Here is a 14471-nt window from a genome sequence, read left to right as displayed (position 1 = left end):
AAAATGTACATCTTGTCTTTTAGATCCTTAGCTTCTAAGATCCTTAGCTTCTGTGATAACTGCCTCTCAGTCACACTTTCATTCTCCCCTATACTGATCTCAGTGTCATTAATTACATAGTTAGAAATGGGGTCATAAGCCAAAGGTTAAGTCATAAACTTAACCCATACTATGGATGCATATTAGTTAACCATCACTTCAGTGTGTGACTCCCTGTTTAGATGGCTTGATTGATTAATAATGAGAAAAATTTTCAAGCATAACCAAACTTTTTTAAGTGATACAAACACGCAGGTTACAGTTGCATTTCTACAAATGTGTTTTTAGGTCATGTGGAAAAATATAGAATATGCTTCTGTATAACATTGCTTAAGAGACATACAGGATAATATTGCAGAAAATTGCAAATTATTTGCAGCCTAGGTGTACAGATTTAACACTTGAGGGGCAGTATGAAATCAGACCATGAGACCTATGTTGTAAATCCATTCTGTGCAAGTTTGTTTGGATGTATCGTTGAATCGTTATCCTTGGTAGATAGACATTATAAATGTGAATGTTAGTTTGCTCTTGTGTGAATCATTGTGTACTTTAACCTGACCTTAGAAACCCCTTCACTGAGGGATCTTGCTAGAGTGATTATGAATGTCATGTGTCATGGAAATCTGCCTTAGATGTGCTGGATCTCCATCCTGCTTGGCTGGTATATTTACTGGATGACTCGTTTCCTTTCTAAACCCCGAAGTACCGCTGCCTGCCTCTCACACCATAAAATTATGGGATTATGAAAGTATTATAACAGAATTCCTGCAATCCACACACAGCAGCTCATTCATTTGGGCCAGTCTCCATGTTGGTGGGCCTGCCAGTCGAACGGTCATATTGAAATGCACTTTAGATTAAGTTTAATAAAATGCTCTAGTACCTCTGGACCTGCTGTTACTATGCGGGCTTTCATTGTATTTAGTGGAATATTTAATAAGGCTTGGGGTTTTACCAAAACAACTGACAGCTATCAAGACATTCTGCATTAGTCTTAATAAGAGTAATTTTGAGTCATCATGAGATTTTGATTGGTAGATTAAAGTTATAAGCTGTAAATTAGTGAGAGACAGTGGCTCATAGTGTCAAATTTTTATTTTTAATTTGAGGAGGCACTGCTTGTAGACTACTTATAGTGTGCGTTGCTGTGGCCAGAACTGTCTTGGCGTGCAAAACATTCTAAATCTTGTTCAGTGTCCTGAGGATGTGGTTTAGAGTGGCTGTCACTATGAATGTTGCCATAGAGATGGGCACATGGACAGAGGCCACTGTCAGTGAGTTGTGCTGCTGTCAGCAAAAGTGCAGCAAGAAATCGATGCTGAAATGATCATAGGTTGATCCTTTGTCCTTTACCATTCTTTTCCCCTTTCCGAGGTCTTCCTTTGCTTATTGTCCTAATCTAATCCAATCATTCAATTAATTTGAAATCTGTAAACACAATTTGGGGAATTACATATATTTCTCATTATTTTTTGTGATTTAAATCTATCTTTATCTTTAATTATTAGGCACTCACACTTTGTGTTTCTTTCTTTTTATCTTGCAGGTGATCAAAACTCACTACGATCACTAGGGATAGTGGAGACAAGGTGAAAAAAAAAATATCCAAAACTTCCCCCTAAAGGTAAAAGGAAGACAAAAGGACCTGAACTTTGAATCTTCGATTTCTTCTTAAGAGTCCTAGAGCCACTTAGGAAACACCACCATACAAATGTGTACCCCTCTATCAAGCAATAATAAAAACCTCACAGTAGATTAGTATCAGTAAGAAAAAATGACAGACACAACAAATCGCCATCTGAGGCACAAGTTGCAGAGCTTAGGACGACGTCTGGATGAGCTTGAAGAGGCCAGAGGAAAACTACAGAAAGCTGAAGATGAACTTCTTGACATTCAGGACAAAATCATTCAGGCTGAGGGGAGTAATTCCTCACTGCTCGCCGATGTGGAGACAATGCGGAAGAGATTGCTCAAAATTGAAGGCAAAGATGAAGAGGTCAGAAAAGCAGAGGATCTTTGTCGTGACGTTAGGGAGAAACTAGATCAGGAGGAGAAACTTACCAAGGATCTTAAAGTGGAGATTGAGCGTCTTCAGCGCAGAATGTCTGAACTTGAGAAGCTTGAAGAGGCTTTTGGTAAAAGCAAGTCAGACTGTACCCAGTTGTGCCTTAGTCTTAATGAGGAGAAAAACCTGACCAAAAAGCTTGCAGTAGAGCTCGATGCCTTGAAGGCACGTGTAAAGGAAGTGGATACCTCTGAAGCTCGACTGGACAGGGCAGAAAAATCCCTTACAGCAGAGATGGAGAAACTAAAGAGTCTCACTCAGACATTTGTGAATGAACGCAAACGACTTCTGGAAAGGCAGAGAGAGGATGAGAAAATCATACTCAAGCTGACAGAGAAGCTTGAACGTCAGAAAAACAAACTAGGCACAGCAGACCACAGCCAATTTGATTCTAGAGATCTTCGAATTGAGGATGAGTTCTCAACAGGCCTTACATGCAAACTGGCCAGGAAGAAGAGTTTTGAATACTTAAAGCATTCAGATGACCTAGTTTTGAGAAATAAGTCAGAGAATGAAAAAAATAGCTTAGAGGGACAGGAAGACAATAAGGTAAAAGACCTCAGTCAGGAAGTGGAAAGATTGAAAAATCGTTTGAAGCAGATGGAGTTAGTAGAGGAGGACTTGAAGAACGTGGAATCCAAAAATGCTGAACTGATAGAAAAGTACCAGCAGGAGAGGAACCGTAGTCAAGCTCTCCATGACCAGGTTGAACAGATGAAACTGCAGCTCAATGGTTGCAGCAATAGTAATGGAAACTCTGCAATTAGCAGCATTTCAAAGGCCCTGGAGAATGGCAAGGCGGAAAATGAGGAGATTAATGTACGAGGAGGCTTCAGACAGGAGACACCTAAATTCCTAAATAGGAGTCCTGCTGCTTCCGAACCAGTCATCTCCAAGTACAAAAGCAGAGAGGCATCTCCTCAGCAGAGGCGAGAAACTAAACTGAGGAACAAAGACCTTTGTCACTCCACAGAATGCTCCCCAAAGACTGTACGAAGGACTCTAAGTCCAGCACATAATGTCAGGAAAGGTTTGAAGACTGGTGCTTTCACTGCTGTGTCTGACAATGAGACAAAAGATGGCAAGAAAGAAAAAAAATGTGGAAGTGGCTCATCAAGTGCTCTCAGTGAAAGCAAGAAAATGTCAGTCCTTAGTCGCTATCCTCCAGCTGCTCATGACCAAAAGCCTTGGAAGCCATCAGTCAAGCAAAATGACAGTGATAGCAAGAGGAATCAAGCGGAAAAGTTGTCCAGGTACCCTGGAAGTGATAATGAATCCAACACTTCTGATGGGGCAGTCTTAATATCAGCCAGGGCAGCTATCGTTGCTGCATCTGAGAAGGGACTAAATGAACCTGAGAGTTTAGATCAAGATGCTTCTGCAATGTTGAGTCTGTCCAAGGCAAATGGATCTTATACTGCTTACAAGTCTCAAGTATCACCATCTGTTCTGAGTGATCACGGTTCTGATGGTCACTCCTCAGCCTCTGAAACAGAATCCACTGGCTCCAGGCGATCGGCAGGTGAGCAAAGTGACCCCCTGATATCAAGTACAAGTGGAAGAACATCAAAGTACACCAGATACTCACGACTGCAAGAATTTTACTCTGATGGTTCCTCAAAGGGCCCCTTAGGTGAGGAGCAACACAGACCTCTTATGGTAGAAGGAGATACCCAAGAGATACCTATGCATACTACCTCAGGTATTGAGATCCGCAGGGTATGCAGCCCTCGTGAAGCCCTCCGGTCAAAAGCTGTCATCAAGCAAGCCATTGTTGAGATTGACAGGAAGGAAGTGATGTCAGGGGGAATCACAGAACCTTTGACTACCAGTGGAAAGCCCAAGATCTCCACTAAGCCAGTATTGACTAGCAAGATGACCAGCAGTATCACCTTCTATCCCAATGACCCCAGCTCCTCTCGAACAAGCAGTCGGAGCAGTAGTTTGTCAAGCGAGCCCCCTTCCAAGGAAAGGCACACTTCCACCAGTAATATTGTCATTGGTCCCAGCAGTGAGCATAGGGGTAGCATCTCTATACCTTACGAAATATCCATCCCTAAGAGTGAGATCACACTGTGTCAAAGTGAGACTGATGCAGACCTCTCTGAACCTCTCAGTTACCTTGAGACAGTTCCCATGGAGGCAGCCCTCCCGTCTCAAAGCAGCTTCAGCCTCCAGTCTTCAGATGCTTCAGACTTTAATAATGACATTGAGTCTGGGTTTGAGAGCAGCAGTAGCAGCACCACTGTGACCAGTTGGAGAAGCCACCGTCAAAACCACCACTCATATGATGACAGTTTGTCAGAAATGAGAAACATCACTGTCAGGAGCACTTGGAGGAGCCGTGGGGCAGCTTCTGTGGATGAATCTCCTCGAGCAATAAGGCAAGATGGCTCAGAGGATGAGGGTGAGGGTGCAACCACCTGGAGAGCATATAGGGCAACTACAGTGTTGGACACTCCATCAAACACTAGCACTGTTGCTAACTTTGGAGGTAAACCAAGCCCAGCTGAGGTATACATGCGTAGGATCAACAATGCAGCGGTGTCTATCCCTGAACAAGGACGAAGGAACAAGAAGACTCCTTCACCAGAGAGGGCTATTGCACATGAGCCTGTCAGTGCCCAGCAACTTCAACCAAGAGGCCGTAAACAACCCATGGTGAGTACTAACTTTTTACCTTTTGGCCATAACTAATAATGTAGATTCCAGAAGTGTACTGTAAGCGATTTGTTCTGTCCACCAATGGTTGTCTTTCACTGTGAGCGCTGTGAGATCAGTGAAATCTTAAGATAAAGACAAACAGGAGCATAAAATGTGCTTGTGCAAAGTATCTGGTCATTCAGATCCAATCTTTTATGTTTGTTCTATTTGTAGTTTTTGTCCTTTTAAGTTCTGTGTACTTGTTGTCCTACCACCTGTTAATGATCTCAGTAGAGCCTTTAAGTCTGTGCACATATTTGGTGCCACCATGCCACCAACTTGATTAATATTTCTTAGCCATGGAATTTAACACATTTGTTTCTAAAAGTTGTGTTTGATTTGGAAGTCTTCCTTGTAATCCTCTGCATCTGGAAGAAGGTGAAATGGACAGATATTTTGTAAGCATGAAGTATTTTTAGATCATTCTCCATCTGCTGAAAGAGAAAAATAGGCCCTTGAGGTATCTCTCTCTTCTGTTTTCTTGATATTGAATCTGTACTGGGAAACGGTGCTTTTCAGTTGTTGTGGCCTGGGCAGTTTTTGTGTTTTGTGTCTGTCATCAGTCATTTCAATACATTGTCTTGCATGTACTTAAAAAGCTAAATCGTGACGAAACAAAATAGATACAGCCGACTCAAAAATGAATATGACGTAGTATACTACATGTTTTTTTTATATTTGTATAATAAAGCTGTTTTTTACTAGTAACATTTGAGTGTAGTATTAGATATTGATACAGAACATGTGAGAAGGGTGTTAAAAGCTAATGATCAAACAGGTCAGAGATCATGCTTTTGTTTTTAGAAAAGCTGTTAGTCAGGTCAACTGGCAGTTTTTGTCTCAACAGCTAAACCAATTTGAGTCTGGCGTCACCCCAGCAGTCAAAACAAGACAGGGAAAGCCGACCCTTTTCACCAGCTTTCACTCTTTTTCACTTACTGAGAATACAAGTAAGAGAATAGAGCTGCCCCCTATCAGAGCACCAATTACCATCATCCTCTCATTAAACATCTCAAACAGCTCAGCCTTCAAATTTACCCACAAAGATCTAATTAATTCACTAAGATGGCCCTCAAACATGGCCCCCTCCTGGCATACGACTTCAAAAACGGCCCCTTCTTCATTCTCCCTTTTTTTTTGGTTTCTCACGTTCTATTTCATGCTATGTTTGTTTTCTATGTCTATTGTTCTGATGGATGGCAAATGTCTGATCATTTATCTGAGAAGCTGAAAGATTTATGCACAAGTGAATTCTAGCACTTGCATAAGCATAGGTCAGATCATTTGTCTTACTCCCTTCTCTCTATCACCCAAGTTAGTTTTCTTTGTACTACAGATGGTTCTTCATGCTGTCATTGCAGCTGTAAGTTAATATACTGCTATTGTGATCACATTCACTCTTATTTTTCTCTGTTGGGGATTCTCCAACATTAATATTTTATCTTTTTTTTTTATCTTTAAAGCATCTTTCCATCTGTAGAAGTGAATGTGATTTGTACTATAAACCTTTAAACCTTCCTAACCAAGAAATTTAAATTGGAAAAAATAAAAAGTTGGTTCCAGAGAGTAAAGATATGTATGGATGTTTCTTCCACTGTGAGCATTTTTTGGCCTTAAACACACTCCCAGTAGTTTATTTTTCTATACACATTCTTTACAGAAGAATTCTGTAATTTCAGTCCTTTTTCTGTATGACTCAATTTCATGAACATTTCCACTACAGTGTCATTCCACCATAGTGGCGATGGAAATTACATTTTTAACATTTTCAGAATAAAATAGTCTAATTTCATAGCTAGAATTTTTATGTATAATAAATATACAACTGAATAATATTTTTAAACTTTTTTGCATAATTTGACAAATCTTGTTTTTTTTGGAAATGACAACTGATTAAGCCATAATTTGTGTAAAGCATTGCAGTTTTGACATAAAAGTATTGAAATTATTTATGCTTATTTCACTTGTTTAGGTAATAATTATTTAAAAAATGTAATATATTTTTTTTATAATGAATTATCATAGTTTTAGTATATTGAAAATATGGGTTTAAGATGAGGCTGAAACAATAATATCTATACAGTACATAAAATAAACATAAAATAAATGAATGCCCTTATTTGAAGAAGCACCCACATATTCTCAGTCTAACAGGCTTCAACAACTGATTGAAGGCAAACTTCATCCATTCCCACTCAATCTGGAGTCCATTAGGGAAGGATTTATCTAATCAACCATGGTCAGGCATGCATTCAGCTTTATCTGCAACTCATGTGATTTCTTTTTTCCCCCTGAATTTAGACTAATCTTCTCAATAAATACCTCATTCAGGGTTATCACAATGATTGTGACACACACAAACACGTACAACATGATCAATGTTTAAATGAAGAAACCCTTTAAACTTAGAATTTGGTCTGCTTTTAAGTTGCATGTAGATTATTACGAGTTACATTGTAAAACTAGAAAATGGAACGGAAGAAAATTGCCATCACAACTGTGGATGCAGTATTGAATTGCTGATTCCTTTATTTCTATTTATTTCTCTGGACCCGTATAGCATCGTTCCTTTTTATCTCTGCGTACTCTACAGTGGAATAGCTTGACCATGGGTGTCTTTATTTAAACCTTCAGACAGATTTCCAGACTGTGTCTTATACAGGATCAATACCACAGTGATTTAAGGAGATTCAATCCGTCCATCAATGATGCGGTGTCGTTGTGCTGACAGATGTAGAGGTTTTATCTCCTCCATAATTAATGAAGGCACATGTCCAGGACTGTCCTCGAAGATCAAGGTCATCTGTTTCATGTCTCTGACACAAAGCCTATGTGAGTCAAATATATGTGCTGAAGTCATTAATACTCCTGCTGCAAGGAGAGCTGTATAAAGTAAAGTAATCCTGTTCAGCCAGATGTCATGTTATGTTTAGAGCTGGAATGACTTTTCATCCGTGCTTAGAAAATTACACAAATCTGGAGTGATTTATAGAGGAATTTTGATCACAGGTTCATTCTGTATTTTTTTTTTTTATATATAATTTATTTTCTAGAAGTTAATATGGGAAAATAATGCTCATGCAGGCAACCATTAGCTGCTTACTAATGTAGAGTACTGAAAGTGACTATCTGCCGTAGATTTAATAGCACTTTGCTTAATGGTAGGCCTACCTGTAGTGTGTGATTTTAAAAGCTTTTAAAAGCTTGTCTGGACAAAGTCACATTGTAAATTTGAGGGCTGAATTTGTGATCCCTTTTACGTTTGTTCTTTCACTTTGGGTGTGCTTTTATCTTGTTAAATGTCTCTTAATGAGGAGACACTTCCAACTAAGTAAAGGGGGAAAAAGTGCACTAGCACTAAAAATAATTGATTATTCATTTTTAATAATTTGTAGTGTTCCTAAAAATGCATAAACCTTACAAGAGTACAAACTAAGTAATGTTATGTGGCAATACGATACATTACATTTTAGAAGGTAATACCATAGTACTTTAATATACAGTATGCTTTGGTATTGAAATCATTGAATCAAGGTATTCTTTTAAGCAAGCAAGCAAGCAACTTTATTTATACAGAACATTTTTAAACAGATGTTGCCCCAAAGTGCTTTACAAAAATTATGACATTAAAATCATACAATAAAACGAACATAACTTATTAAAAAGCTAAAGAAAAATAAATACGTTTTTAAATAAGGCTTAAAAGTGTCAATTGATGGAGCTGACCTCACGTGGAATGGGAGACTATTCCAGAGTTTGGGACCTACCACGGAAAAAGCACGATCTCCTTTTGATTTCAAAAGCCGTTGATCTGAGGACCTGAGAACTTGAGGAGAGTAGGGAATAATAAGATCACTGATGTACTGGGGGGACAAACAGGAGAACTTTTAAAATCAATCCTGAATTTAACAGGAAGCCAATGTAAGGATTGCAGTACAGGGGTAATTTGGTCTCTCTTTCTCACCCCTGTTAAAAGCCTTGCTGCTGCATTTTGCACTAACTGTAGGCAGACTATCATAGTCTGGGGGAGACCAATATATAAAGAATTACAATAGTTAATCTTTGATGAGATAAAAGAGTGAACCACAATTATCCTTACTGGATAGAAAATGCTTTACTTTAGCAATTGATCTCAGGTTTAAAAAACTACCTTTAACAACGGCACCAATCTGATTATTAAAATTGCAGAGGAGACGCACTAAAATTAGTGAGGAGTCCATAATTACCCCTAAACTCTTTACATGATCTTCAATCTTTAAGGACAAGGAACTGAAATGATCATGAAAGGTAGGTGAGATGGGAGAACCTACAGTCAAAACCTCAGTTTTACTCTCATTTAATTTGAGAAAGTTGCTAGAAAGCCATAGTTTAATGTCACTGTAACATTCCTGTACTTTGTCCAGCGAACCGGTTTTATGTAAGCTCACAGGAAAGTAAAACTGGAGATCGTCGGCGTAACAATGGTACGCAATACTATACTTCCGGCTATACAAACGGTTGAGAAGAATCTCATGGTCAATCATATCGAAGACAGCGCTTGGATCTAATAAATCTAGAACAATATGTGATCCTGAGTCCAACGATAATAATATATCATTAGTGACCGTGAGCAATGCAGATTCTGTGCTGTTCCCATTAAAGTATCTTGTAAATCCCATAATTATTACCTTTTTGGTACTTTTTATTGTATTTCTAATTTAACCAATTAGTGTATTTCTTGATAAACTAACCACCAACTAATAATTTTAGTTAAAAAATAAAATAAAAATAAAGTTTTTAAGGAAACAGTAGTTCCATAACTACAGACTTGCATAAATGCATACTTGAATCACATGAAACACACTGGTAATAAAATAGTGGAATTTATTGAATTAGCTTTTATTAAAACCTTTTCAGAATGTCTTGTAACAGGCCTCATATGTTCTACTCTTAGTACTGATTAACTGAGACACTTAAAAAAGAAAAAGAAAAAAAAAAGAAACATTTGCCATTTCAGCACAATCACAACTATTCTCATAATGTCTTTTAAAATTCATGTAACATGGACTTACATGGAACCCATTCCGTCATGACATCTTTCTTTAAGATTGTGCTTTGGTCGTTTCCACCCGTTGCCCCTTCCTGAGTGACACGGGAAGTTGCAAGGTTGCGCCTGCCCATTTGGCAGCCGATGCATCGTAACTGGTTTCCTGTACACCCACCTCTCGTATCCCAGCAGGCCTCAAGCCCTATTATGGACAATTAGCATCTGTCTGCAGCGTACCAAATTCCACAGCAGTGTGTGGCATATCCTGCTGCCTCATTTGGGAACTTTTTATAACTGACGTCATGAACCATTTGGTTGGCTGTGTAAAGTCTCCACCTTCATGGTAAAGAAAAGAGACAATAGCCGTTCTATATTGGGACTTGTTCTGCGGTCTGTGCAATTTCTCTCCTCTGACGTGTCCTATAAGAGTGGTCTGTACAGAAATTACGTATTGTTCTACTTCTGTCGGAATGGACCATAATAATATTTTTTGGAACCCAGCAAATTTACATGCTGGGATATTTTCCCACAGACATTGAATACCTGGAAATATAAGATTTAAAATTGTAAAACTTTTTTTTTTTTTTTTTTTTTTTTGAAATTAATGTTAAAAAGTCATGGAAAGCATCCTGGCCATTTTAATTATAAATACTTTATTATTATAAAGTACATTTGTTTATTAAAAAAATCTCTTTGTCAGTCTGTGAAACTCTATGCAATTAATCTTATGCAATACACAATCACAAATGAGTAGGAATGTCACAAATTAGTCATTGGTCATTATTATTATTATTATGAATATCAGAATATTATGCAAGAATTTTTTTTTCTGCCCTAATGTCTTTAAGCAGGTTCAACCTGTAATGGCGGTTTTTATACTTCACATGCTCTTAACGCATTACTGCACCATCATTTTTTTTTTTTTTTTTTTAAGTGCATTTCATTTGCTTTAAATTCCTGTCACAGGAATTTCCGTTCAAATAAGGGAATCTTGTGTCCAGGGTATTCACTAATCATTCATATTGCGTATAATAGATCAAATAATCATGGTCAGGCAATTATGTGATTGTAACAGGTCTTCAGAACATGACAGAATTTGGTGGATAAACAGAAGAGCACTATAAGTGGAAAGTTTTGAGTCTATTGAAATCATTAGTGTACTGTATCACATTTGTTGTATGTTTGTTCTCTTCCCAGTCAGCAGATGATGGAGAACCTGTTCCGTCCTCATGGCGAAGGCAGCCCGCAGGTGACGTGGACCCGTACGATAGGCCTGGGAGTCGTGGAGCTTGGTCTAGCAGAAACCGCACAGCCGATGGAAGCCGGTCGTGGTCAAACCGACATCTGGAAAATTGATCCAAATTGACATTTCCAATTAGGTATGTGTCTTCTTATAGCCATATTCAGTTAAACTTATCAAAAGCTAGAGACCATAGAGGATTCTGGGTTATACTTAATTAAAGCAAGCTAGAAGCTAATTACTCAAATGTTAATGAGTCCTGACCTAAAGTGTCCTTGTGTGTTTTTATTACCTCAGTTCTTACATCTCAAAGCAGCCCCTGTGTGCAAGGAATGAAGCTCATCCCATCTCTTCAGTTATGCCATGTCTTCAATAGACCCATCAGCTGATCAGATTTCCAGGTAGACCCCAAAAGACCCCTGGGAACCTTGTCATACTCATACTTGCTTTGGGAACGGAAGTCACATGGTCCTACAGCGATGAATCCTCTTCTGCTCCTCATAGTGTATTAAAGTCGTCAGACATGACAAGGGAGAGGTGCAGACATGTGACTGTTTTGACGTTGGGAATATGTGAAAGGGGCTTTGGGTAATTGATCAGCATTTTGAGAACCCCACACAGACCTTTCTGATGCCACAGGTCTTGAACTCCATGTGTTATTCTCACAAGGAGCAAGTTACAGCTTGTGGCTTCTCAATTAGTTCTATCTCACAATTTTTTTTTTTTTTTCATTGGGATTATTGCACACAGCTAAAATACATTGATTATCTAGGCGATCACACATTGGTGTATACATATCTGTTTATTGTCTTGTGTCTTAGGAGCCAGTAGTGTCAGCCACATTCTTGGAGTACATGCTAAGGCCAACTTTCTTCATTATACATTGATGTACATATGCCCAGTTGTCCAAATTTATTTGATCTCATTTGTAATGTGCTCCTTGAATCTGATCATGTCAATTTATTCTGTTACTAGTTTGTATGTTTCCTTCATCTTCTATTTAACTGGATTTGATGATCTCACAACCAGCATAGCGAATGCACAGGGCCACCAACACTAAATGTTTTTAAGAAAAGCTGGGAAATGCATCTGCATGTTGACCTTTCCTCCAAGGGATGCTGGCTTTGGATTCCAAAACCACTGGAGAAGAATCCGATCACCTAGAGCTTGTCCATCTGGGTAGCTCACTGGGATTAACCCAAATTCTGGACATTTATTTTTCAGAGCCGACTCTTTACAGCCGCTCTACTCTACTCGCTAACTTTGCACAGAAAGACAATGATCCGAACTCTCTTTGTGTCACAGAAAACCAGCGTTTGGGATTCTGCTGTTCCAAGTGAGTCTAATAAACCCCTAGACGGGTTGTGTTTTCATGTAATTTCAGCCATAGAGCTTGTTGAGTCTTGAAGGTGGCTAGCATGACACCACAGAGGATCCAGAATGCTTCAGTTAGGAATGCCTATGCCTGGATAAATGGCCTCACCATCGAAAACATCGGAATGCACATCAATTTGTCCTCGTGTGGTTAGTACTTGTTGAAATATAATTGAATAGAGCTGCTGCAGTTGAAATGTTGTGTACTGTTTCTATTAGGTTTTAAACTCCAGTTCAGTGCCACCAACGATATATTTTCTTATTCCGGCTCCGATTCCTTTTGTCCTTGTACACTACTCTTAAGTGTCTGTGTGTATTAATATCTCGGACGATGACGACAAAGGGTCAATTATCCATCAGTCACTGGAATGTGGGATGTTTTACTTTTTTGTTTGTTTTAATCTAATGCTGTATGTGTAATGTTGTTCTGGGGGTTGATGTTTAGGCGTCTCACTCGGTTATTACAGATTTAAAAAGATCCACACCTCACCATCACGGTCAGTTTAGCTTTGTTCTGGTTTCCTGTGCTTCTGTGTCCTGAATAGTTATTCATTCCTTTGATTTGGGCTGGATAGAGTCTTTGAAACAAAAGTGGACATTTCTGTTTGTTTATCGATTTATCTTTTTTATTTAAGTCATTCTAATGAATTTGTAATTGCACTTAAATCATTAAAACAGCCTTACAAAAGTAAGAAAACAGTCTAGATCTTTCTGGGAATAATTTATTTCTAATGTATAAATAATGTTCTGAGCTTTGGTTGTCTCTGAAATAGAGAGACTACACATGATTGATGTGGCTTAACAGCAAAAAGTATTGCTTGCATAAGTTAACACCACATTTCGCTTAAAAATATTGCCAACCAACTTAAAACGCATTTCATTTTCTACACCAAGCTGCCCATGCAAAATTTATATGTATGTGTTTTATTAAAGTTTTTCAATAACTCATTTGACTTCGGGCGGCAGTTTGGTTTTGTGCTTCTCAAATTTGCCCTACTTTATTCTGCACAGTAAAAACAAACGTTTGTCTTTCCAAATGAATATCCCAGACTTCACCTCTACTTCCTGTTCAGGGGTCTTGGGCTGAAGCGAACACGCTGGCTCCTGTATCTCATGCCCTTGCTTTCTCAGAATACCCTAGTGCCCTGGGCTGCTGTAATCCAAGCTGCCGGTCCCTAAAGCGATTTTATTGGCCGGCTAAAGCAGCGGCAGCAGCAGGCCTGATATACGGTCCCTGGGTTGGTTGCAGGTCGGAGGTCAGCGCTGCATTTGATGGCCTTATAACTTCTAAGGGAGGAAGTGGGACCAGCTGGCAGCAAATAAAAAATAAAAAGCGAAAGAGGAAGCAGAGTGGGTGACCGGGATGGTGTCCATGTGTGGTACCAAGAAGAACCAGGAGGGTCAGCCAGGATTCTGTAGAGATGGAAGGTTTTAGCTGTTTCCCAACTCCCGCAAATAGTTTTAGGCATTATGAATTGTAAATCCCTTTATAATAAATGTGTGCCCACTCAAAGCTTGCAAACATGATCCTAAAACTGCAGCATGACCCAGATTGATGTGATGATATATAGCGAGTCTGTACTGGAAATACCAGCAGACTACATCTCCCTTCCCAACCCCCCGGCCAGGCAAAGGTCTCCCGTCTGCTCTGTGGCTTCAACGCACAACCACAGCTGTCGGAAAACGTAGATTTTATGTGCTCACGAGATAGTCCAGTGTTTCTTTTTTTTTAAAGAGGCCGACAAACCGCAATTCTCAAGGAATTCTTCTTCGTTTCTCAACCCCATTTACTGATGTGTCAATGTGCCGTTCACCCTCAGAAGTCATCTAACACATGTCTCTGATTTTCTTTCCTCCACTTCTGTCTTGAGCTCTCTGTGGAAATAATCGGTGCGAGATTTGGTTACACATCTCAGAACGGATCAAAGGTTATATAGTTTCACATATTGTTCGTTTAAAGAACTAAATCATGAAAATACGTCTTCCTACATCAAGATTTTCCCATCACTTTCATGGACATT

The 14471-nt window shown here is 39.0% G+C and overlaps 1 protein-coding gene across 1 annotated transcript in view; it reads left to right on the top strand.

The window, feature by feature from the left end:
* The window catches only part of luzp1 (leucine zipper protein 1), a 47975-nt gene extending 34823 nt beyond the window's left edge, over positions 1-13152 (top strand). Inside the window, exons 2-4 of the mRNA XM_081347202.1 lie at positions 1589-4768; positions 11034-11215; positions 11374-13152. Coding sequence (XP_081203328.1) covers positions 1817-4768; positions 11034-11192 — 3111 coding nt within the window. The 5' untranslated portion in view covers positions 1589-1816 and the 3' untranslated portion in view covers positions 11193-11215; positions 11374-13152. The remainder of the gene's footprint in view (positions 1-1588; positions 4769-11033; positions 11216-11373) is intronic.
* The last annotated feature ends 1319 nt before the right edge of the window (positions 13153-14471 follow it).

This window comes from Scardinius erythrophthalmus (assembly GCF_964197995.2).
Source record: "Scardinius erythrophthalmus genome assembly, chromosome: 19".
Lineage (NCBI taxonomy): Eukaryota > Metazoa > Chordata > Actinopteri > Cypriniformes > Leuciscidae > Scardinius > Scardinius erythrophthalmus.
The sequence above is the reverse complement of the archived record's forward strand: the minus strand, read 5'-3'. Positions and strand labels throughout refer to the sequence as shown.